The sequence below is a fragment of the Erinaceus europaeus genome, chromosome 11, assembly GCF_950295315.1.
Source record: "Erinaceus europaeus chromosome 11, mEriEur2.1, whole genome shotgun sequence".
In the NCBI taxonomy this organism is placed as follows: domain Eukaryota; kingdom Metazoa; phylum Chordata; class Mammalia; order Eulipotyphla; family Erinaceidae; genus Erinaceus; species Erinaceus europaeus.
Genome location: NC_080172.1, coordinates 82,773,021 through 82,795,540, shown reverse-complemented (window position 1 = coordinate 82,795,540; position 22,520 = coordinate 82,773,021). Strand labels below are relative to the sequence as shown.

Below are 22,520 nucleotides of genomic sequence, written 5' to 3'. Positions count from 1 at the left end.
TTAGTTATCTTCAAGGGAAATAAGGTTGTTTTATGAACAATTTAAACAGATTAAATTATTTAGCTGGTATACATGGGGAAATGTGAAAACTTGAAAATAACTGACTTTGTCCCAGAGGAGGGGCAAAGATTACTGTAAGCAACTCTCTGTGCATGTTAAGTGTGTCAAACTAAAAGATCTGGATGGGAATGGGGTCATTCATTTCCAACCAAGTCTATAAAGATGATGGTGCTATTGACAGTGATGGGGGGTTGAGACCATTTGTGGGGATTTGCTGTTTATTGGGTGCTCTGCTAGATGCTTTATTTGCACAGATTTGTTATTATTCAGTGTGGTAAGTATTCACTTGTCGGGCAAAGTGGCCTGATAAGGATCAAATTGCATTATGAGAAAAGGGAAACCAAAATAATTGCAACTTAAATAAGATACTTTGACTTGCCTGGGTTAGTAATTCAGGACTGAAATAGCACTCTATTGAGTCATTCAAGTTTCTGTCTTTTGCTCAAATTGTGCATGACTTCCATTCCTAAAGTCACCTCATAGCTCCAAATAGATAGGCCTACCAATTGCAGCCATCATATTTCATTCCAACTAGCAGGAAACTGGACACACAGTTGTTCCAGCTAACATCTCATTTGTCAGAGCTTTTCATGACCTGTGGCTCAGCTGCAGGATTCCTAAGTTTTTTTTAATGTCATAACTATACTGTGATTCAGAGAGAAGATTTGTAAGCTAAATGTCCTTTAAAATTTGTTTCACACTCATTTTTTTTTTTAATCAATGTACTGCTTAGGTCTGGTTTATAGTGGTATGGGGAATTGAATCTGGGGCCTCAGAACCTTAGCATGAAAGTCTTCTTGTATAACAATTATGTTATTTCCCTGGTCCCCAATACACACTATTATTATTATTATCATTATTATTATTATTACTATTATTATTATTGGTAGTAGTAGTAGTAAGATTAGATGTAGAATTTGTGGAGTTCTATGACAGTCTTGAAAAAAAGAATAAGAAGTTATTTAAGAAATGCCAGCAATAAAAATCATGTTGAGTGAAATAAGTCAGAAACTGAAGGATGAATATGGGATGATCTCACTCTCAGGCCGAAGTTGAAAAACAAGATTAGAAAAGAAAACACAAGTCGAACCTGAAATGGAATTGGTGTATTGTACCAAAGTAAAAGACTCTGGGGTGGGTGGGTGGGTAGGTGGGGAGAATACAGGTCCATGAAAGATGATGAATGACATAGTGGGGGTTGTATTGTTAAATGGGAATCTGGGGAATGTTATGCATGTACAAGCTATTGTATTTACTGTTGAATGTAAAACATTAATTCCCCAATAAAGAAATAAATTATTTAAAAAAAAAAGAAATGCCAGCAATAAATTACTCTTTGAGCACACTTAGGCCAAAATTTGTCTCTAGCTCTGAAGTCTTTTATGAAGGCACCCTTCCTTTAATCTTAAAACAATTCCATCGTAAAATCATTCCACAGTATTATTAAAACTTGATTTATGGGAGAAAGTAAGTTCGAGCCATTTCAAAAGTAAACTAGACAGGTGAATGTGTAGAATCTAAAACTGTAGAATTGTTAAAGAAATAATTTTTTTTTCCTCCAGGGTTATTGCTGGGCTCGGTGCCTGCACCATGAATCCACCGCTCCTGGAGGCCATTTTCCCCCCTTTTGTTGCCCTTGTTGTAGCTATTATTATTACCATTGTTGATGTTGTTTATTGTCGGATAGGACAGAGAGAAACGGAGAGAGGAGGGGAAGACGGGAGAGAAAGATAGACACCTGCACACCTATTTACCGCCTGTGAAGTGACTCCCCTGCAAGTGGGGAGCCGGGTTCGAACCGGGATCGGTCCCTGCGCTCTGTGCCACATGCGCTTAACCCACTGCGCCACCGCCCGACCCCCTAAAGAAATAATTTAACAAATAAGCCACCATAACTGATGCAAAATAATGATTTGACAGGCCATTTACCACTGACTGGTTGGTTGGTGAGAGGGACTGAGAATGAGAACATCATTCTTGTACATAGATGCCAGGGGTTACAGTCAGGACATGATGCCTGAGAGTCCAATGCTTTATCCAATGCTAAACCACATCTAAGGTCTTAATAGGTCTTTTAGAGTAAAGCAGAGAAGCCAATTGGCAGTAATAAAGGCTATCTGGAAAAATGATGGTATTTTAAAGCTGACCGGAAGTAACATAAAGAAAAAAATCCTTTGTTCTAGCTCTATTCTGAAGCAAAACGGTGCTTGTCAAATGTGTATAGGAATGACTGAACCAGGTTGTTAAATATAGACCCTGTTTAGGACTACCTTTAAAAAAAATTATTTATTTATTTATTTACCTCCAGGGTTATCTCTGGGGCTTGGTGCCTGCACTATGAATCCACTGCTGCTGTGGTTAATATATATATGGTAGGATATAAAGAAATTGAGGGAGGAGGGGAAGATAGAGAGACAGATACCTACAGACCTGCTTTACCGATTGTGAGGCAACACCCTTGCAGGTGGGGAGGCAGGATCTGGAACCGGGACCCTTGAGTGGGTCCTTGCACTTCATACTATGTGTGCTTAACCTGGTGCGCCACCACCTCCCCCACCCCCGTTTAGTACTTCTAGGATGAGGTTTGAGCTCACCAGGAGATAGTGAACTATATATTTTATTTATTGTATAGAGACAGAGAAAATTGAGAAGGTAGGGGGAGATAGAGAGGTAGAGAAGAAGTGAGACGGGAGTTGTGCAGTAGCGCAGCGGGTTAAGCTCACGTGGCACAAAGCACAAGGTCCAGAGGAAGGATGCTGGTTAGAGCCCCTGGCTCCCCACCTGTAGGGGAGTCCCTTCACAGGTGGTGAAGCAAGTCTGTAGGTGTCTTTCTCTCCCCGTCTCTGTCTTCCCCTCCTCTCTTCATTTCTCTCTGTCCCATCGAACGACAGCAACAATAATAACTACAACAACAACAAAACAAACAAACAAACAAAAAACCAAGGGCAACAAAAGGGAAAATAAATAAAATTAAAAAAAAAAAGGAGATACATGTAGCTCTGCTTCACTGTTTATGAAGCTTCCCACCTGTAGGTAGCAAAGGGAGTTTGAAGCTCATTCCTTACAGATTGTAACATGCGCTCAACCAGGTGCACCAATGGTTGACCCACGATGAATTATCTTTGATTCACATGTTGAGTAACATGGAGTTGACAAAAGAAGTTACAGATTTCAACATGGGTCTGTGAAAATGCGAAGGGTAGGAAAGAGTAAGAAGGTACTTTAATGCTTTCGCCCTCAGCTAAGCATAGCTAAAGATTTAGCTCAAAAATCTTAAAACAGAAGTAGTGCTCATTGCCTTTTGAAGTCAAGCTGCTTGAATAAATCAGGCACTTGGGTAAGAGCTGGTGTGATGACATGTGGGGATGACTCTACAGGATTTTAGAGGTGGAGGGGGTGGGTTTTGCGAAGTTATTACTCTATTAGCCCGATTTGTTCAAGAGAAATTAAGATGGAGAGGGCATAGAGGGAGAGAGAAAGGAAAATAACTGCACTGCTTTATAGCTCTTGAAGTTTCCTTGATGCAGGTGGTGAGTGGGGATTTGAACCAGGATCCTTTTTCATAGTCACATGTGCCCTCTACCAGGTGCACCAACACTAGTCAAAGTTTTGAATGGAAAAGACCTCCACCCTGGGCTGGGTGGTGGCACACCTGGTTGAGTGCACATATTACAATGCACAAGGAGCCGGGTTCAAGCCTCTGGTCCCAACCTGCAGAAGGAAAGCTTCGAGAATGGAGAAGCAGGACTGCAGGTGTTTCTCTGTCTCCCTTTCTTTTTTAATTTTTTATCTTTCCCCTTTTTTTGCCCTTGTTGTTTACTGTTGTTATTATTGCTGTCATCGTTGTTTGATAGGACAAAGAGAAATTGAGAGAGGGAGGGAAGACAGAGAGGGGGAGAGAAAGATAGACACCTGCAGACCTGCTTCACCACCTGTGAAGCGAACCCCCTGCAGGTGAGGAGCCAGGGGCTCAAACCGGGATCCTTACACTGGTCCTTGCACTTGGTGCCAGGTGCACTTAACCCACTGCACCACTGCCTGGCTCCCCTCTCTTCCTTTCTAGTTCACCATTCCTTTCAATTTCTGGCTGTCTCTATCCAATAAATAAATAAGAAGATAATAAAAAAATTTTTGAAAAGAGAAAGACCTCCACCTAAGAATATCCCATCCAAGTAGTTTATCACTTATATTTGAAGAATTGATGAAAATCTCGAGACAAACTACAATTAAAGAAATTATTGCCGGGGGCTGGGCAGTGGTGCACCTGGTTAAGCACACATATCACCACGCACAAGGTCCTGGGCTTGAGGCCCTGCTCCCCACCTGCAGGGATGATGTTACATGAGAGGTGAAGCAGGTCTGTAGATGTCCATCTTTCTTTTTTCCTCTCTATATCCCCTTCCCTCTCAATTTCTCTTTGTCCTGTCAAACAAAAATAAAATAGAGAAAAAAGGGAAAATTGCTGCCAGGAACTGTGGATTCAGAGCCAGCACTGAGCCCAGCAATAATCAAGGGGTATATCTAATATGGAATGAACTTTCCTACATGGGGTGAATAGAGAAACAAAGATGGAAAGATATACGAGTCAAATGAAGGTGAGCTTTAGGACTAGGACTGCAGAGCTGAAGATACCCAAGTGGGAAGGAAGGACAGGGTTGTAAGGGTATCGGGGCAACAATGGACTTTGAAAATAGGATAATGATACTTTGATGGTAGGTGTGATGTAGTTATATTCTGAAGAGTGTCATTGTACTTCTCAAACATTTAAAGTCTATAAACTAAGATTACCTTAAAAACAATTGATTTTTTAAATTAAAAATGAATGCCAAGGGAGTCAGGCCTAGCGCATCGGGTTAAGTGCACATGGCACCAAGTGCAAGGACCAGTGTACGTACGGATCCCGGTTCGAGTCCCGGCTCCCCATCTGCAGGGGAGTTGCTTCACAGGCAGTGAAGCAGGCCTACAGGTGTCTATCTTTCTCTCCCCCTCTCTGTCTTCCCCTCTCTCCATTTCTCTCTGTCCTCTCCAGCAATGACATCAGCAACAATAATAACTACAACAATAAAACAACAAGGGCAACAAAAGGGAATAAATAAAATAAATATTTTACAAAATGAATGCCACCTAGGCTGCTACATGTGAACTAAAATAATTTCTTGGTTTCTTAGGCTAGTACGAATCTGGGAAGAACGAGTAAACTTAACCAAGCTAAAAGAAAAAGTCACCAGGAAAGATGGAAGAGTCGTTTTAAAGATAGAAAAAGAAGAATGGAAGGTACTGTTTATAGAAGTGATATTTCGGGTCTACGGCCATACCACCCTGCACAAGCCCAATCTCGTCTGATCTCGGAAGCTAAGCAGGGTCGGGCCTGGTTAGTACTTGGATGGGAGAAGTGGTATTTCAGGGACCAGGTAGTGGCTCACCTGGCTGGCTGGACCTGTGCTTATGAGCAAGACTCAGGTTCAAGCCCCAGACGCCACCTACAGGGGAGAAACTTACTGAGCAGCGGAGCGGGGCTTCAGGTGTCTCTCCACCCGGCCCTTCCCATACAATTTCTTTCTGTGCTATCAGCTACAAGAAAAATAGAATAGGGGGCTGGCGGAGTTGGGTGGTAGCATAGCGGGTTAAGCCCACGTGGCACTAAGTGCAAGGACGGTGGCCTAAGCCCCCGGCTCCCCACCGACAGGGGAGTCGCTTCACAAGCGGTGAAGCAAGTCTGAGGTGTCTTTCTCTCCTCTTCTCTATCTTCCCCTACTCTCCATTTCTCTCTGTCCTATCCAACAATGACGACATCAATAACAGCAACAATATAATAACTACAACAATAAAATAACAAGGGCAACAAAGGGGAAAATAAATATTTTTAAAAAATAGGGGGCTGGGCGGTAGCATACTGAGTTAAGTGCACATAGTGCTAAGTGCAAGGACCTCAGTTCCAGCCCCGGGCTTCCTACCCGCAGGGAGGTTGCTTCACAAGTGTAGAAGCAGGTCTGCAGGTTTCTGTCTTTCTCTCCCCTTCTCTATCATCCCCTCCTCTCTCAATTTCTCTGTCTTAAGCCACAACAACAGTAACAACAACAATGGAAAAAAGATAGCCACCAGGAGCAGTGGATTTATAATCAGGCACCTAGGCCCAATGATAATCCTAGAGGCAAAAAAATAAATTAATAAAAGTGATATTTGATATTGTTTAAAATATTTTAAATGGTTTAAATTTTATTAAATTGATAGAATGGAGAGAAATTAAGAGGTAAAGGTTAGAAGAAGAAGAAGAAGAAGAAGAAGAAGTAAAGGTGAGATAGGGAGAGACAGAGACACCTGCAGCACTTATTTCATTGCTCATGAAACTTCTTCCCTACAGGTGAGAACTGTGGGCTTGAACTCAGATCTTTGGAAATGGTAATATGTGTTCTCAATCAAGTATACCACCTCCCATCCCCTAATATTTGATAATCTACATTTTGTCTTTTGAAGGACATTTAACAGAATAATTCTGAGTGTGATTAAGGTTGGAATAATTAGACATTCTAGCAATAATTTTAATATTGTATCCAATGAATCTGCACAACTGGAGAAAATATAACTTTGTTTTGCAAAAATCTAATCAATTTGCTTCAAGTCTGACTACCTCATTTGTAGTGTTTATTTGACTGACCATTATACCACGAAATTTCTAATTCTCAATGAAAATGATGATTTTTCTATTTACCAAGAAAAAATTGTGTATCTTTTGCTTACTTAAATAAAAAAATAGTTATTTTTTCTTTAGTTCCACTAAGAGAATCTTTCTACGACAAGTATGTGTGTGAACACACACACACTCACAGCTGCTTAACCATATTACTCTATTTTAAAAAAATATTCATTTACTTATTTATTCCCTTTTGTTGCCCTTGTTGTTTTATTGTTGTAGTTATTATTGTTGTTATTGATGTCATCATTATTGGATAGGAGAGAGAGAAATGGAGAGAGGAGGGAAAGACAGAGGGGGAGAGACAGAGTCACATGTGAAGTGACTCCCTGGTCCTTCCACTTTGTGCCACCTGCGCTTAACCCGTTGTGCTACTGCTGGACTCCCATTTCTCTAATTTTTATGAGGGTCCCACCCCTTAGATTGATGTTTGTTTTCACGAACACAGCCATATTTAGTGTGGGAATTAGCTTCATTGTTTTATTTATTTACTTATTTATTTGGTTTGTTACCAGAGTTATGCTCATTGTGGCCATTTTTTCCTACCCCTTCTTCTAATTTTTATTAGATCAGAGAGAAATTGAGAAAGGAAGGGGAGATAGGGCGGAGGGTAGATAGCACCACCAGAAGCCTGAGCTGAGCAGTGTTCTGTTAAAAAAAAAAGAGAGAGAGAAAGGAAGGGAGGAAGGAAGAAAAAAAGGAAGGAAGGAAGGAAGGAAGGAAGGAAAGAAGGAAGGAAGGAAGGAAGGAAGGAAAGAAGGAAGGAAGGAAGGGAGGAAGGAAGGAAGGAAGGAAGGGAGGAAGGAAGGAAGGAAAGAAGGGAGGAAGGAAGGAAGGAAGGAAGGAAGGGAGGAAGGAAGGAAGGAAGGAAGGAAAGAAGGAAGGAAGGGAGGAAGGGAGGAAGGAAGGAAGGAAGGAAGGAAAGAAGGAAAGAAGGAAAGAAGGGAGGAAGGGAGGAAGGGAGGAAGGAAGGAAGGAAAGAAGGAAAGAAGGGAGGAAGGGAGGAAGGGAGGAAGGGAGGAAGGAAGGAAGGAAGGGAGGAAGGAAGGGAGGAAGGAAGGAAGGAAGGAAGGAAGGAAGGAAGGAAGGAAGGGGAGATAGAAAGGGGGAGAGAAAGAGAGCCAATTTCAGACCTGTTTCATCACTAGTGAAGCTCCCTGCAGGTGGGGACTGGGGGCTTGAACCCGGGTCCTTGAGTATGGTAATATTTGTGCTGGGTGTGCTACCTTCTGGCCCCCTTCCACCATCACCACCCCTTCGTTGTTTTTATTTTTTTATTTGTGATTTAATATTGATTTACAAAATTATAAGATAGTAGGGGTATAGTTCCACACCTTTCCCACCACCAGAGTTCTGTGTCCCCATTCCCTTCATTGGAAACTGCATTAGTTCTCCCAAGACCACAGATATGGGTTGACTATTATTTCTATAACTATATTTTTATATATTTGCCCTTTTTTTCTATGATCCTGCCTTCTTTTCCTTTCTAAGTCACACCTACTACTTCTGAGTATCCGCCCCCCCCCCCCCCGTTTTTCTTTTTTTCTTTCCCCTCTTCTCTCACCAGGTCCTGATGGAATTGGAGTTCAGTTTATCTCTCTGATAACATGGACCAAAATTATTTTTAAAAAATTTTTTTAATTAACCTTATTTATTGGATAGAGACAGTCAGAAACTGAAAAGAAATGGTTGACAGAGAGGGAGCGAGACAGAGAGACAATTGCAGATCTGCTTCACCACTCATGACGCCTTGCCCCCTGCAAGTGGGGACTGGGGACTTGAACCTGAGTCCTTATGCATTGTAACATGTACATTCAATCAGGTGCACCACCACCGGCCCCCTGGACCAAAATTCTTTATGGGGTGCAGAAGGTGGAAGGTCTGGCTTCTGTAATTGTTTCTCTACTGGACATGGATGTTGGCAGGACGATCCGTATCCCCAGACTGTTTCTTCTGTCTTTCCCTAGTGCCCCTGCAATATTTTATCTTTAGACTATTTTTAGGATGAAAAGAGAAAAAGCATTACTGAAACTCTTAAAATTGTTAAGTAAAAGGGAGTCGGGAGGTAGCACAGCGGGTTAAGCGCACGTGGAGCAGAGTGTAAGGATCCCAGTTCGAGCCCCTGGCTCCCCACCTGGACGGGAATGGCTTCACAGGCGGTGAAGCAGCTCTGCAGGTGTCTATCTTTCTCTTCCCCTCCTCTCTCCATTTCTTTCTGTCCTATACAACGACGACAACAACAACAACTACTACAACAATAAAACAAGGGCAACAAAAGGAAATAAATAAAAATTTTAAAAATTGTTAAGTTAAAACAATAAACAATTATTTATTTTTTTACTGGAGCACTGTTCAGCTCTGGCTTATGGTGGTGTGGGGGATAGAACCTGGGATGTTGGAAGTCTGGTGGTAGAGCAGTGGTTTAATCGCACGTGGCCAAACACAAGGACCGGCTTAAGGATCCCGGTTCAAGCCCCTGGCTCCCCATCTGCCGGGGAGTCGCTTCACAAGTGGTGATGCAGGTCTGCAGGTGTCTTATCTTTTTCTCCCCCTCTGTCTTCCCTCTTCTCTCCATTTCTCTCTGTCCTATCCAACAACGATGACAACAATAAAACAAGGGCAACAAAAGAGAATAAGTAAATATCTAAAAAAAAAAAAAAAAAAAGAACCTGGGATGTTGTGCTGGAGCCTCAGACATGAAAGTCTGTTTGCATAACCATTATGCTGTCTCCCCCCACCAAACAATTTTCTTTAAATCACTTTAATAAAAATATTTCAAAACAGAAGAATATTTGAATTACTTTTTAAAATAATTTTTTTTCTCTATGGTTTCAATTAACCACTATATTCACATTGTTAACAGCATTTAAACTTGAAAAATGCCTGACAAAGAAAAAATCTTTAGGGCATAATTTTAGATGTGTTTGACCAAAAGGGTATTTTTGTTTATCATTTTATGACTGGAGTTAAAAGGCTTAACCAAAAGAAAATAGCAAGGCTCTTAAAAAACTTAGAAGTAACATAAAACATTTAGAAATAAGGAAAAGGTATTAAGAGACTTTTTTACTCATCAAATAATACTCTACTATCCCATCTCAGTGTGGCATGATACTAAAATAACCTCATCAATATAATAACTTATTTCTTTTGCTTGAGTTTAGACCCTTCCTTCTTCTCTACTGAAACTGAACCAACTACAGGAATGGCAACTTCATAGAACTGGCTTGTTGAAAATACCTGAGTTCATTGGAAGGTTCCAGAATCTCATTGTGTTAGACTTATCTCGAAACTCAATTTCAGAAATACCTCGAGGAATTGGTAAGAAAGAGTGCTTTGGGGCGTTGGGCAGTAGCGCAGCAGGTTTAGCGTGCATGGCGAAAAGCGCAAGGACGAACTAAGGATCCCGGTTGGAGCCCCAGGCTCCCTACCTGCAGGGGAGTCGCTTCACAGGTGGTGAAGCAGGTCTGCAGGTATCTTATCTTTCTCTCCACATCTCTGTCTTCCCCTCCTCTCTCTATTTCTCTCTGTCCTATCCAACAATGACGACATCAATTACAACAATAATAAAAAACAACAAGGGCAACAAAAGGGAAAATAAACCCGCGAATCTTAAGCATAATTTAAATATCTAAATCTAATGGAAGTATCTAGACGTAGTATCTAGGGGATATATTGATGTGATTCAAGGTGAGATTTTTTTTAAAATCATCTTTATTATTGGGCAGAGACAGAGAAATTGAGAGGGGCGGGGGAGATAGAGATAGAGACAAGACAGATACCTGCAGCCCTGCTCCACCACTCATGAAGCTTCCCCCTGCAGGTGGGGACTGGGGGCTTGAACCTGGGTCCCTGAGCACTGTGATATGTGAATATTTCTTTTTTTCCTTTGTTTCTTTGTTTTTTTTAATTATCTTTATTTATTGGATAGAGACAGCCAGAAATAGGGAAAAGAGTGACAGAAAGGGAGAGAGACAGAGACACCTGCAACATTGCTTCACCACTCGCAAAGCTTTCCCCCTGCAGATGGGGACTAGGGGCTTGAACCGTGGTATTATAACATGTGTGCTCAGCCAGATATGCCACCACTTGGCCCCCAATGTGAGATTTCTTTCTTTTTTATTTTTTAAAGTTTTCTTAATTTTTATTATTATTATGTTTATCTAATAGAAACAGCCTTATAGTGAGGGGGTGGGGAAATAGAGAGACAGACAAGTCCAGACCTGCTTCACCATTTGTGAAGCTTTCCCCCCTGCAGGTGGGGAGCTGGGCCTTGAACCTGGGTTTTGCACAAAGCAACATGTGCACTTAACCAGGTGTACCACTACCTAGCCCCCTCAAGGTTAGATTTCAATGCAAAAAGCATTCTTTTTAAAATTTTTTTATATTTATTTTTTTAACTATTGTGTAGATACCAGGAACAATATTGTTGGTTCAGGTATTCCTCTAAAAAGAGAATAGAATACAAAAGAAAAAAAAATTTTTTAAGAGGTTAGGAGGAGGAGGGGTAGAAGCTATTTCATGGTTATGCAAAGAGGCTTTCATACCTAAGGCTCTAAAGTCCTAGGTTCAATCCCCCACACTACCATAAGCCAGAGCTGAGGGGGAGGGAGGGAGAGAGAGAGAGAGAGAGAGAGAGAAACATGACATTCATGGCTAAGGCTCTGAAGTCCCAGGTTCAAACTCCTGCATTACTGTAATGAGCAGTGACTAAAAGTAAAAATTGTAAGGGGGCAGGTGGTAGTACATCTGGTAAAGTGCACATATTGCTTAAGGACTAGGGTTCAAGTCTCTAGTCCCCATCTGCAGGGGGAATACTTCATGAGCTGTAAAGCAGTGCTACAGGTGTGTCTCTCTCTCTCTCTTGATTTTTCTCCCTTCCCTCTCAACTCTGTCACTATCCAATAAATACAAATTTCAGAAAGTTTTAAACAAGAAAAATCTGCAGCCATTTAAGATATAGTACAGACAAATTAGGACAGAAAAAATTCATTTTTAGCTATAGTTCCTCTTAGCTAAAAAAAAAAAAGGATTTAAGAACCTGAGCAATGTGAATTTGTCAATAGGAAACTCTTTTTAAAAATATTTTATTCATTTACTAATTAGAAAGATAGGAGGAGAGAGAGAAAGAACCAGCTATCACTCTGGTACAGGTACTGCTGGGGATCAAACTCAGGACCTCATGTTTGAGGGTCCAATGCTTTATCCACTGTGCCATCTCCTGGACCACTCAATGGTAAACTCTTTGTTCATTCTCAAGCATGAGGTCCCGAGTTCACTCTCCTCCTATCTTTCTAATAAATAAAATATTAGAAAAAACAGTTTTATGTTGTGTTTTCCTTTTCTGTCCTTGTCTCAACTGAGATCATCCGGTATTCATCCTTCTCTTTTTGGCTTGTCTCAACATGATTCCTTCAAATTCCATCCAGGACGAGACAAAGGAAATTACCTCATCATTTTTAACTGGGGTTGGTGTATTGCATCAAAGTAAAGGACTATGGGGGAAAGAGAGAAAGAGGCTTAGGGAGGTAGTTTTGGGGTCCTGGTGCCTGATGGTGCAAAGGGTAAGAATGTTTGACCAGCAGAGATCCTGGTTCAAACCGCCGACTCCCCAACTGCAGGGGGGTTCTTTCACAAGCAGTGAAGCAGGACTGTAGGTGTCTATATTTCTCTCTCCTTTTCTGTCTTTCCCTCCTTTCTCAATTTCTCTCTGTCCTATCCAACCAATATCAATGACAGCAACAACAACAACAACAGTAACAACAAAGAAGATAAACAACAAGGGCAACAGAGGAAAAAAATAGCCTCCAGGAACAGTGGATTTGTAGTGCAGGAACTGAGCCCCAGCAATAACCCTAGAGGCAAAAAAAAAAAGAATGTTTTGTAGACATCTCACAGGGAGATGAGAAATTGTATCCACATGTCAGCAACTGTAATCAATTAACCCCACCAAATCTTTATGAGTAAGTTATGTCAGAATGCTTCAAAGCTAGAAATACTATTTATTTTAATTTAATTTAATTTTATTTTATTACCAGAGCTCTGCCTTATGGTGGTGCAGGGGACTGAACCTGGGATTCAGAGCCTCAGGCATGAGAGTCTCTTTGCATAACCTTTATGCTATATACCACTGCCTGAAATATTGTTTTTTTTTTAATAAATATTTATTTATTCCCTTTTGTTGCCCTTATTGTTTTATTGTTGTAGTTGAAAGATTGTTTTATAACCATCTGCTATTGTCTTTTTACTTTTTGTAGGTTTGCTTAGTAGACTTCAGGAACTGATCCTTAGTTACAACAAAATCAAGACTATCCCCAAGGAACTGAGTAACTGTGTCAGCTTGGAAAAACTAGAACTTGCTGTGAATAGAGATATATGTGATCTTCCACAAGAGGTTAGAAAGATACCTGTCTTTCCTAGCTACTTTGCTTCTCATTTTTACTTAGCAATTTTGTGGCCAGTAAAAATAATGCTAAGGAAACACTGCTTTAGGTTTTATTTCAGAAAATATTCAGTGAGAATTATTTTGTGTATTTACAACACTTTTTTTAAGAGAAGGATCTATATAACATTAAAGATACAACTATTGTTACAGTGCTGATTTCATTTGTTGATTGAAATATCATATCCTTACTTATTACTGCTCCTAGAATGGAAGGCACAAAGTAGGTTACAGTTGTATTTATTTGTTTAGTTAGTCATCATTGGAGCTTTACAGCCCCAGCTCAAATTTTTTAGATATACTCAGTCAGTGAGCTGAAGGACTGTGGGTACTCAACAGTGAATTGTATGGTTTTACACACACACACACACACACACACACACCAGATGTAAAGCATCGGCCATAAAGGAAAAGGCTCAGCAAAGATAATAATTGACTTGAGTATTTTGAGTGCCTAGAAGGTGGTGCAACTGAGTAAGGTGTTAGACTTGGAAGCATAAGGTCCCAAGTTCAATTTCTGGCATCCCATGTGCTAGAGTGGTCTGGTTCTCTATCTTATGTAAATAGATAAGTAAAGCAATTTAAGACTAATCCCTAAAACATATTTTGAAATTTGGGTTTTCTGAAATCTCAACTACTAGATGAAAGGAAAACATATGCTTATACTTGGAATCCAGTAAAGAAAGCTTCTTCCTAGGAAAGTTTTCAAAATAATTTTTTAAATAGATGAATATTCTACATTTTTTCATTTATGTGGATTTTTTCTAGCTTATTTACATTTTTTCATTTATTTAGATTTTTTTCTGTTTATTTCAGATTTGCTGTAGGCCTCACAGAAAGCCCAAATATAATGTGAATATTCCTTGACACAAATTTTCTTCTCTTCTTCCTCCTCTTCTTCTTTTTTTATTATCTTTATTTATTTGATAGAGATAGTCAGAATTTAAGAGGAGGGAGGAGACAGAAAAGGAGAAAGACAGAGAGACATCTTCATCCTGCTTCACCATTCGTGAAGACCCAGGGCTTGAACCCAGGTCCTTGCACACTGTAACGTGTGTTCAATCAGGTGTGCAACCACCCAGCCCCTGCTTTTAGTTCACACTATGGTAATTTATTATTATTATTATTATTATATATTTAATTTTACCAGAGCACTGTTCAGCTCTAGTTTATGGTGGTATGAGAGCTTGAATCTGGGACTTTGGAGCCTCAGGCATGAGAGACTTTGCATAATGTTTGCATAACCATTACCCTCCGCCCTGGTAATTTATTTTGAAAACCTTAATTTCCTTTTCAGCTTAGCAATTTGTTAAAGCTGACTCACCTTGATTTGAGTATGAACCACTTCACTACAATTCCTCCTGCTGTGCTGAACATGCCTGCCCTTGAGTGGCTTGACATGGGAAGTAACAGACTTGAACAACTTCCTGATACCATTGAAAGGTAAAATAACTTTTCAAGCTATCAACACATGTGATAAATCTATGTCAAACAAGAAACATCTATGATAAATAAGAAGCAACTACAAGCAAAACAAAAGAATCTCAAATATTATCACAGTATACTCAATTCTATACATGCAACTCTTTAAAAATTATTTGTTTTGGATAGAGACAGAAATTTAGAGGGGAGGGTGAAGTATAGAGGGAGGGAGAGAAAAGAGATAGAGAGAGAGAGACACCTGCAGCACTATTTCACCACTCATGAAGCTTCTTCCCCTTGATGGTGGGAACCAGGCCTTCAATCTGAGCCCTTGCACACTGTAATGTGTGCGCTCTACCAGGTGTGCCTAGACATGCTGCTCCTGAAATAATATTTTCATTTACTCCAAGTAAGTAAAAAGACTTAGGGAGGAAGTTCAGCTACCAGACTTCAACACATTCACAAAAATATGTCACAACACTAACATTGTCAAGTGCCTGATAAACGCTTCTGTATTTATAAATGGATGAGGACGGTAGCACTTCTATGTTATTTGATTGCTCAAGTAAATGCAAAAGCTAAGACTGGCTTACAAGTTTGCACTGTTAAACCTTATGCTTGCTCTAAATGGCAAGTTAACAATTTAAAATTTTTCTTTTAAGAATCTAGTTCAGTCCAGATAATGTTTAAGAAATTGTGAGAATACTGAAGAATTCTAAAATATTTAGATTTAATTTTTTTTTTTTTACATTCCCCAGATTCCCATTTAACAATACAACCCCCACTATTTCATTCATCATTTTTCATGGACCTGTATTCTCCCCACCCACCCACCCCAGAGTCTTTTACTTTGGTGTAATACTCCAATTCCATTTCAGGTTCGACTTGTGTTTTCTTTTCTAATCTTGTTTTTCAACTTCGGCCTGAGAGTGAGATTATCCCGTATTCATCCTTCTGTTTCTGACTTATTTCACTCAACATGATTTTTTCAAGGTCCATCCAAGATCGGCTGAAAACGGTGAAGTCACCATTTTTTACAGCTGAGTAGTATTCCACTGTGTATATATACCACAACTTGCTCAGCCACTCATCTGTTGTTGGACACCTGGGTTGCTTCCAGGTTTTGGCTATTACAAATTGTGCTGCCAAGAACATATGTGTACACAGATCTTTTTGGATGGATGTGTTGGGTTCCTTAGGATATATCCCCAGGAGGGGAATTGCAGGGTCATAGGGTAGGTCCATTTCTAGCCTTCTGAGAGTTCTCCAGACTGTTCTCCACAGAGGTTGGACCAATTGACATTCCCACCAGCAGTGCAGGAGGGTTCCTTTGACCCCACACCCTCTCCAGCATTTGCTGCTGTTACCTTTTCTGATGTGTGACATTCTCACAGGAGTGAAGTGATATCTCATTGTTGTCTTGATTTGCATTTCTCTGACAATCAGAGACTTGGGGCATTTTTTCATGTGTTTCTCAGCCTTTTGGATCTCTTCTGTGGTGAATATTCTGTCCAAGTCCTTCCCCCATTTTTGGATGGGGTTATTTGTTGTCTTGTTGTTGAGTCTGGCAAGCTCTTTATATATGTTGGTTATTAAACTCTTTTTTTTTCCCCCCTTTTTGTTGCCCTAGTTGTTGCAGCCTCGCTGCGGTTATTATTACCATTGTTGACGTTGCTTTGTTGTTGGAATAGGACAGAGAGAAATGGAGAGAGGAGGGGAAGACAGAGAGAGAGGGGAGAGAAAGATAGACACCTGCATACCTGCTTCACCGCCCGTGAAGCGACTCCCCTGCAGGTGGGGAGCCGGGGTTCGAACCGGGATCCTTACGCTCGGTCCCTGCGCTTTGCGCCACGTGCGCTTAACCCACTGCACCACCGCCCGACTCCCGGTTATTAAACTCTTATCTGATGTATGGCATGTAAAGATTTTCTCCCATTCTGTGAGGGGTCTCTTGATTTGGGTAGTGGTTTCTTTTGCTGTGAAGAAGCTTTTTAATTTGATGTAGTCCCATAGGTTTATACTTGCCTTAGTCTTCCTTGTAATTGGATTCGTTTCATTGAAGATGTCTTTAAAATTTATGCGGAAAAAAGTTCTGCCAATATTTTCCTCTAAGTATCTGATAGTTTGTGGTCTAACATCCAAGTCCTTGATCCACTTGGAATTTACTTTTGTATTTGGTAAAATACAGTGATTCAGTTTCATTCTTCTGCATGTTTCAACCCATTGTTTCCAACACCATTTGTTGAAGAGACTCTGCTTCCCCCATATAATAGTCTGGGCCCCTTTGTCAAAGATTAGATGTCCATACATGTGGGGCCTAGATTTAATTTCTAATACCACATGGTGAAAACTGTACTTTTGATAGTAATTTCTGATGCAGTCTCCCTAGTAATCAGGTATTAAATGAAGTCAGTTAACTCATTAGGCAAATTAAAGGTGATGCTATGTAACATGACATTTCTTTTTAAGTTATTAAGAGTCAGTGTTTAAAAATATAGTATGTGTGGGATCGAAAGGTGGCACTCCAGATTAAGTACATAATGTATGAAGCACAAGGACCCGTGCAAGGACCGTGGTTTGAGACTCCGGCTCCCCAACTGCAGGGAGGTCGCTTCACAATCGGTGGAGCAGGTCTGCAGATGTCTGTTTTTCTCCCCCTCTCTATCTTCCCCTTCCCTATCAATTTCTTTCTGTCCTATCCAGTAATATAGCATGTGTGATTAACTACAAAGACCTCTTTTAATTCTCCAGAATGCAAAATCTACATACATTATGGCTGCAACGGAATGAAATAGCATACTTGCCAGAAACGATCAGCAATATGAAAAACCTAGGTACTCTTGTTCTCAGCAACAATAAGTTACAAGCTATTCCAGTGTGCATGGAAAAGATGACCAATCTGAGGTAAAACATTGTAGACACAAAACTGACATGTTTCTGGTTGCATAACAATGTAGAGAAATTATTGATAAATTTCAGTTCTCATATGAATAAATTAAGAAACCTTTTCTCACTTTGAAATTTTATAGTTTATGAAAATGTTTCATTTAGGGAGTTGGGTGGTAGCGCAGCAGGTTAAGCGCAGGTGGTGCAAAGTACAAGGACTGGCATAAGGATACCGGTTCGAGCCCCTGACCTCCCACTTGCAGAGGAGTCACTTCACAAGTGGTGAAGCAGGTCTGCAGGTATCTGTCTTTCTCTCCCCCTCTCTGTTGTCCCCTCCTCTCTCGATTTCTCTGTCCTACCTAACAACGACGACAATAAAAAGAAACATCAAGGACAACAAAAGGGAGTAAATAAATATTTTTTAAAAATGTTTCATTTAGTACTGGCTTAAATTATTAAAGAAATAATTCTGGGATCCAAAGCAGTACTGGGATCTGCCAGCTTTAAAAAATGTCCTGCTTGTGACATTTTCATTAATAATCACCTTTATAATTGATAACCTTATCAGTGATATAAAAACCATAAGCATAAAAGTAGTTATTAATTTTTCTCAACATTGCAAGTGGATAAGGTAGTTATATGAGAGAGCATTTTTTTCTTTTTTACTAATTACCAGAACTTCTTCAAATGTCTTCCTTCTTAAATTTAATTTCCTGACAAGGAAGAGTGAGAATTCACATCATATCCCAATAACTTCTGTCTTAAAAAGCATCCACCACATATTTGGCAAGCATTGACTCTTGTGTTGGAGGATGAAGGTAAAGTAATATGACACAACTCTATAAAATCTGTAAAAACTTTTAAGTTCATAGCACTAATTGTATGGGATATATTAGAATTACCCTGAAGTTAAGCTGTACTACATTAAACATATGTTGTGGGCTAACTGCTTTAAGAAGCTGTGAGAATAAGTTGTCTAAAGTGAATATTCTTTTCTTCTAGGAAAGAAACTTAAAGATTCTTGGGATTAATCACATCTCACCAAGATATTCAGTTATTGAAGTCAGTTTAAAAATAGAATAATTTAGTATATTATCATTTGATCTTTCTCCAGGGAATAAATGTACACTTCTATGGCACCTATAAAAATACTGTCTTTTGGTGAACTGCTAGGTTTGTCAACTTCAGAGACAACCCACTGAAATTGGAAGCAACTCTTCCTTCCAATGAAATCACAGATGAAGAAGAGGAACAGGAATTATTTGGCCTTCAGTTCATGCACACATACATACAGGAATCACAAAGACAAGCAGGTATGGGGTTTGTATGTAACTTAGGCTAAATGCTCTTTTTTGGGTAGAGAAATGTTTATGTATAAATTCCCTTATAGATTTATTACTCTGTATTACAGAGGGATTTGTTAGAGGTCTAGGGCCATCATGTCTGTGTGGGAATCCCAGGACTCCCTGACTAGGGCCCCGGTGATGGGTGGCCTGGTAGTGACCAAAGGGCCATCATTAAAGTGTGCCGGTCTCTTGCCCCTATTCAGCTTTTGTAGTCCTTACTTTGTTTGACAAGGTTAGCTTTGGAGTGAGTGAGGGAAATAAAATAGGAAATAGCTGAGGGGGAGTATCTAGGTCTAAGTAGAAACTATTTGATTAGGTACTTTATGGCATCTTTTTTAGGTCTATTTGCTTGCTGCATTTATTGAGTCACTGCAAGCTACTGTCCACTTCTGCTTTCAGGTATATATTTCCCCCTAACTTATGGATACATGTGTACATATGCCCTATCTTATGGGCCCTGGTTTATATCTAGGTTTTGAGGCTTTGTTAGGAGGTGCACCATCTGAAATAGAATTAAGGAGTCCTATGAGCTAGGAAAGGTCTCCACAGAGTAATGAAGCTAGAGGGTTTGACATTCCATGCCTGGTGTCTCTGAACACAGTCCGAAGTGAAGCATGCCGAGGTGCTACTGGTTGCATCGATTAAGTTGAGATTAGCAGATGCAGTGTCAACTGGTATGAATTGAGAGAAGCATGCAGGAAAGTGAGCCCCATCCCAGAGGTTCCAGGCCTAGTAGAATTACAGGTTTTATAGAGAATGGGGAAGATTCCTGCTGTCTTAGGGTTTAAGAAGGAAATAGATAGTTATTGCTATAATCAAATTATTTGACAATTGGGTTAACTCTTAACAAATTCCATTGTTAGAATTTGTTGTATCATACCAGACCTCACCATAATTTATGCCCTTTTATGCTATTTACATATAGCTGTAAGTTGCTTTTGTTCTTCCTGATCTAAGCTTATAGGTGATTTAATATTTCAAAGAAAAAGTCACTATTAGAAATGTGTTAACAGGGAGCAGGGCGGTAGCGCATGTGGCGCAAAACACAAGGACCGGTGTAAAGATCCCGGTTCAAGCCCCCAGCTCCCCACCTGCAGGTGTGTCACTTCATAGACAGTGAAGCAGGTCTGCAGGTGTCTATCTTTCTCTCCCCCTCTCTTGATTTCTCTCTGTCCTATCCAACGACAGCAATAATAACCATAACAATGATAAAACAAGGGCAACAAAAGGGGAAAAAATGGTCTCCAGAAGCAGTGGATTTGTGGTGCAGGCACCGAGCCCCTGCAATAACCCTGGAGGCAAAAAGAAAGAAAGGAAGAAATGTATTAACAATTTGAATTTGAGCCCACTGTTAAATTCACTGATTACCAATTTGAAGTCTTAAGTGCTTAGATTGAAGGAATATATACTCAGAGCTATGGCCTATGTATCAAAAAGTTAGACATTCAATCCATTTTTCCTCATACTAATTAAAGTGATTTGTGAGACTATAAGTTATTAGGAGTGTATATTAACACCATTCCCACCACATGTGTCCCTCCCCCCCTACTTTGAAGCTGAACATCTACACACCGCACCCAGGAGATTTACTTTGATGTCATATTCCAAACTCAGTCAGATTCTGCTGAGTTTCCCTTTCTGTTCTTTCTCAACTTTTGCTTACGAGTGGGATCATCCCATACTCATCTTTGTCTTTCTGACTTATCTCACTGAACATAGTTCCTTCAAGCTCCATCCAAGATGGGTCAGAGAAGGTGGGTTCATTATTCTTAATAGCTGCATAGTATTCTATTGTGTTTATATACCACAACTTTCTCAGCCACTCATCAGTTTTTGGGCACCTGGGTTGCTTCTGGGTTTTAGCTATTATAAATTGTGCTGCTATGGACACAGGTGTACACATATCTTTTTGGTTGGGTGTTATGGAGTCTGTAAGTTATATCCCTAGAAGAATTACTGGGTCATATGGGAGGTCTGCTTCTAGCCTTGTGAGAGTTCTCCAGAACCCTGCTCTCCACAGAGGTTGGACCAATTTACATTCCCACCAGTAGTTCAGAAGGGTTCCTCTGTCCCCACAGCCTCTCCAGCATTTGTTGCTGCTGTCCTTTTTGATGTATGCCATTCTCACAGGAGGTGGTATCTCAATGTTGTCTTTATTTGCATTTCTCTGACAGTCAGTGACCTGGAGCAATTTTTCATGTGTTTGTTAGCCTTTTGGATCTCTTCTGTAGTGAATGTTCTGTTCATATCCTCTGCCCATTTTTGGTTGGGGGCATTTGCTTTTCTGTTGCTAAGTTTGGTGAGCAAAAGAAGTGATTCTTAAAGTTTCACTGTTTTCCTACCAGCTCATCATGTGTCTGTCAAGGCTCATGAAACTTCCCTGCCACTTTTTCAATTTCTACAATATCCAATAAAGGGGAAAAAAAATCTTGCCTAGGAGTAAAAAAATGAAACTACTAATTGTGACTAAAGTCAAGTTTTGATTTATAGACTTCAATTATTCTCTTAACAATTTAGAATGAAACCATTTTCTCAACTAAGAAAGCTTAAATCAAGATTTGAGGAAAGAGGATGAAAAGCACAATTTAAAAAAGTAAATGAGCCGGGGCTGGGCAGTAGTGCAGCTGGTTAAGCGTATATGGCGAAGCGCAAGGACTGGAGTAAGGATCCCGGTTCTAGGCCCCCGGTTCCCCACCTGCAGGGAGTCACTTCATAGTCGGTGAAGCAGGTCTGCAGGTATCTATCTTTTCTCCCCCTAACTGCCTTCTTGCTGGGAAATTGTGCAGATGCAGTCACATCTGCCATGTTGTCCCCTCAGGCTACTGCTAGTTCCTGTGAGAGTTGGGACAGAGAGTTGGGACATTCTCGGAGTGCCTGTTTCGCCATGTTGTGCCCTCAGGGCATTGTCTATTTACCCGCTATATTTGGAGTGCTTTGGTCACTCCTCCCCCTTCCCATTCTCATGAGAGTTATTATCCTATCCTGGAGTGCTATGGTTACTCCTCCCCTTCCCATTCTCTCGAAAGCTGCTCCTATAAAAGCCCTTCTTCGCGCACCTCTCTCTCTCTCTCCTCCCCTTCCTCCCTCTCTCTCCTCTCCCTCCCTTCCTCCTTCTCTCTTTCTCTCTCTCCCCCCCTCCTCAATCCTCTCTCTCCTCTCTCTCCCCACCCCCCTCTTGCTGGCGCTTCACTTCGGTGTCTAGACACAGGAAAGGTTACTGCATGAGGCAGCCATTTTTGCTACCTCCACGAGGCCCAACCTGCTTCTCTAGCACCCAACTCTGAGGTGCCAGCGCAAATAAAGATTTGTGTTCCCTCTGCGCTCCGGACCTCCTCTCCTCCGCGGCACACAACAACATCTTCTCTTCCTCTCTCTGTCCTATCCAAAACAACGACAGCAATAATAACAGTAAGAACAATAACGATAAACAACAAGAGCAACATAAGGGGAAAAAATAGCCTCCAGGAGCAGTGGGTTTGTAGTGCAAGCACTGCACCCCAGTGATAACCCTGGAGGAAAAAAAAAAGGAAAGAAAAGAAAATATAATGGTTATGCAAAGAGACTCAAGCCTGAGATTCAATACCCTGCACCACCATAAACTAGGGCTGAACAGTGCTGCAGTAAAATAAATACATAAATCTAAAAGCAAAAAGGACAATTTTTACAAATAAAGGCA

At 40.5% G+C, this 22,520-nt stretch overlaps 1 protein-coding gene across 2 annotated transcripts in view; it reads left to right on the top strand.

Moving 5' to 3' along the window:
- Positions 1–22,520, top strand: part of LRRC39 (leucine rich repeat containing 39) — a 29,678-nt gene that overhangs the window by 4,961 nt on the left and 2,197 nt on the right. Inside the window, exons 3-9 of one of the 2 annotated variants that reach the window (XM_060202158.1) lie at positions 5,229–5,334; positions 9,913–10,069; positions 13,006–13,142; positions 14,488–14,633; positions 17,364–17,516; positions 18,501–18,560; positions 18,672–18,808. In XM_060202158.1, the coding sequence (XP_060058141.1) occupies positions 5,229–5,334; positions 9,913–10,069; positions 13,006–13,142; positions 14,488–14,633; positions 17,364–17,516; positions 18,501–18,513 (712 nt within the window). In that variant the 3' untranslated portion in view covers positions 18,514–18,560; positions 18,672–18,808. Of the gene's footprint in view, positions 1–5,228; positions 5,335–9,912; positions 10,070–13,005; positions 13,143–14,487; positions 14,634–17,363; positions 17,517–18,500; positions 18,561–18,671; positions 18,812–22,520 lie in introns of those variants that run through there. The other variant, XM_007528587.3, reaches the window with a different exon arrangement.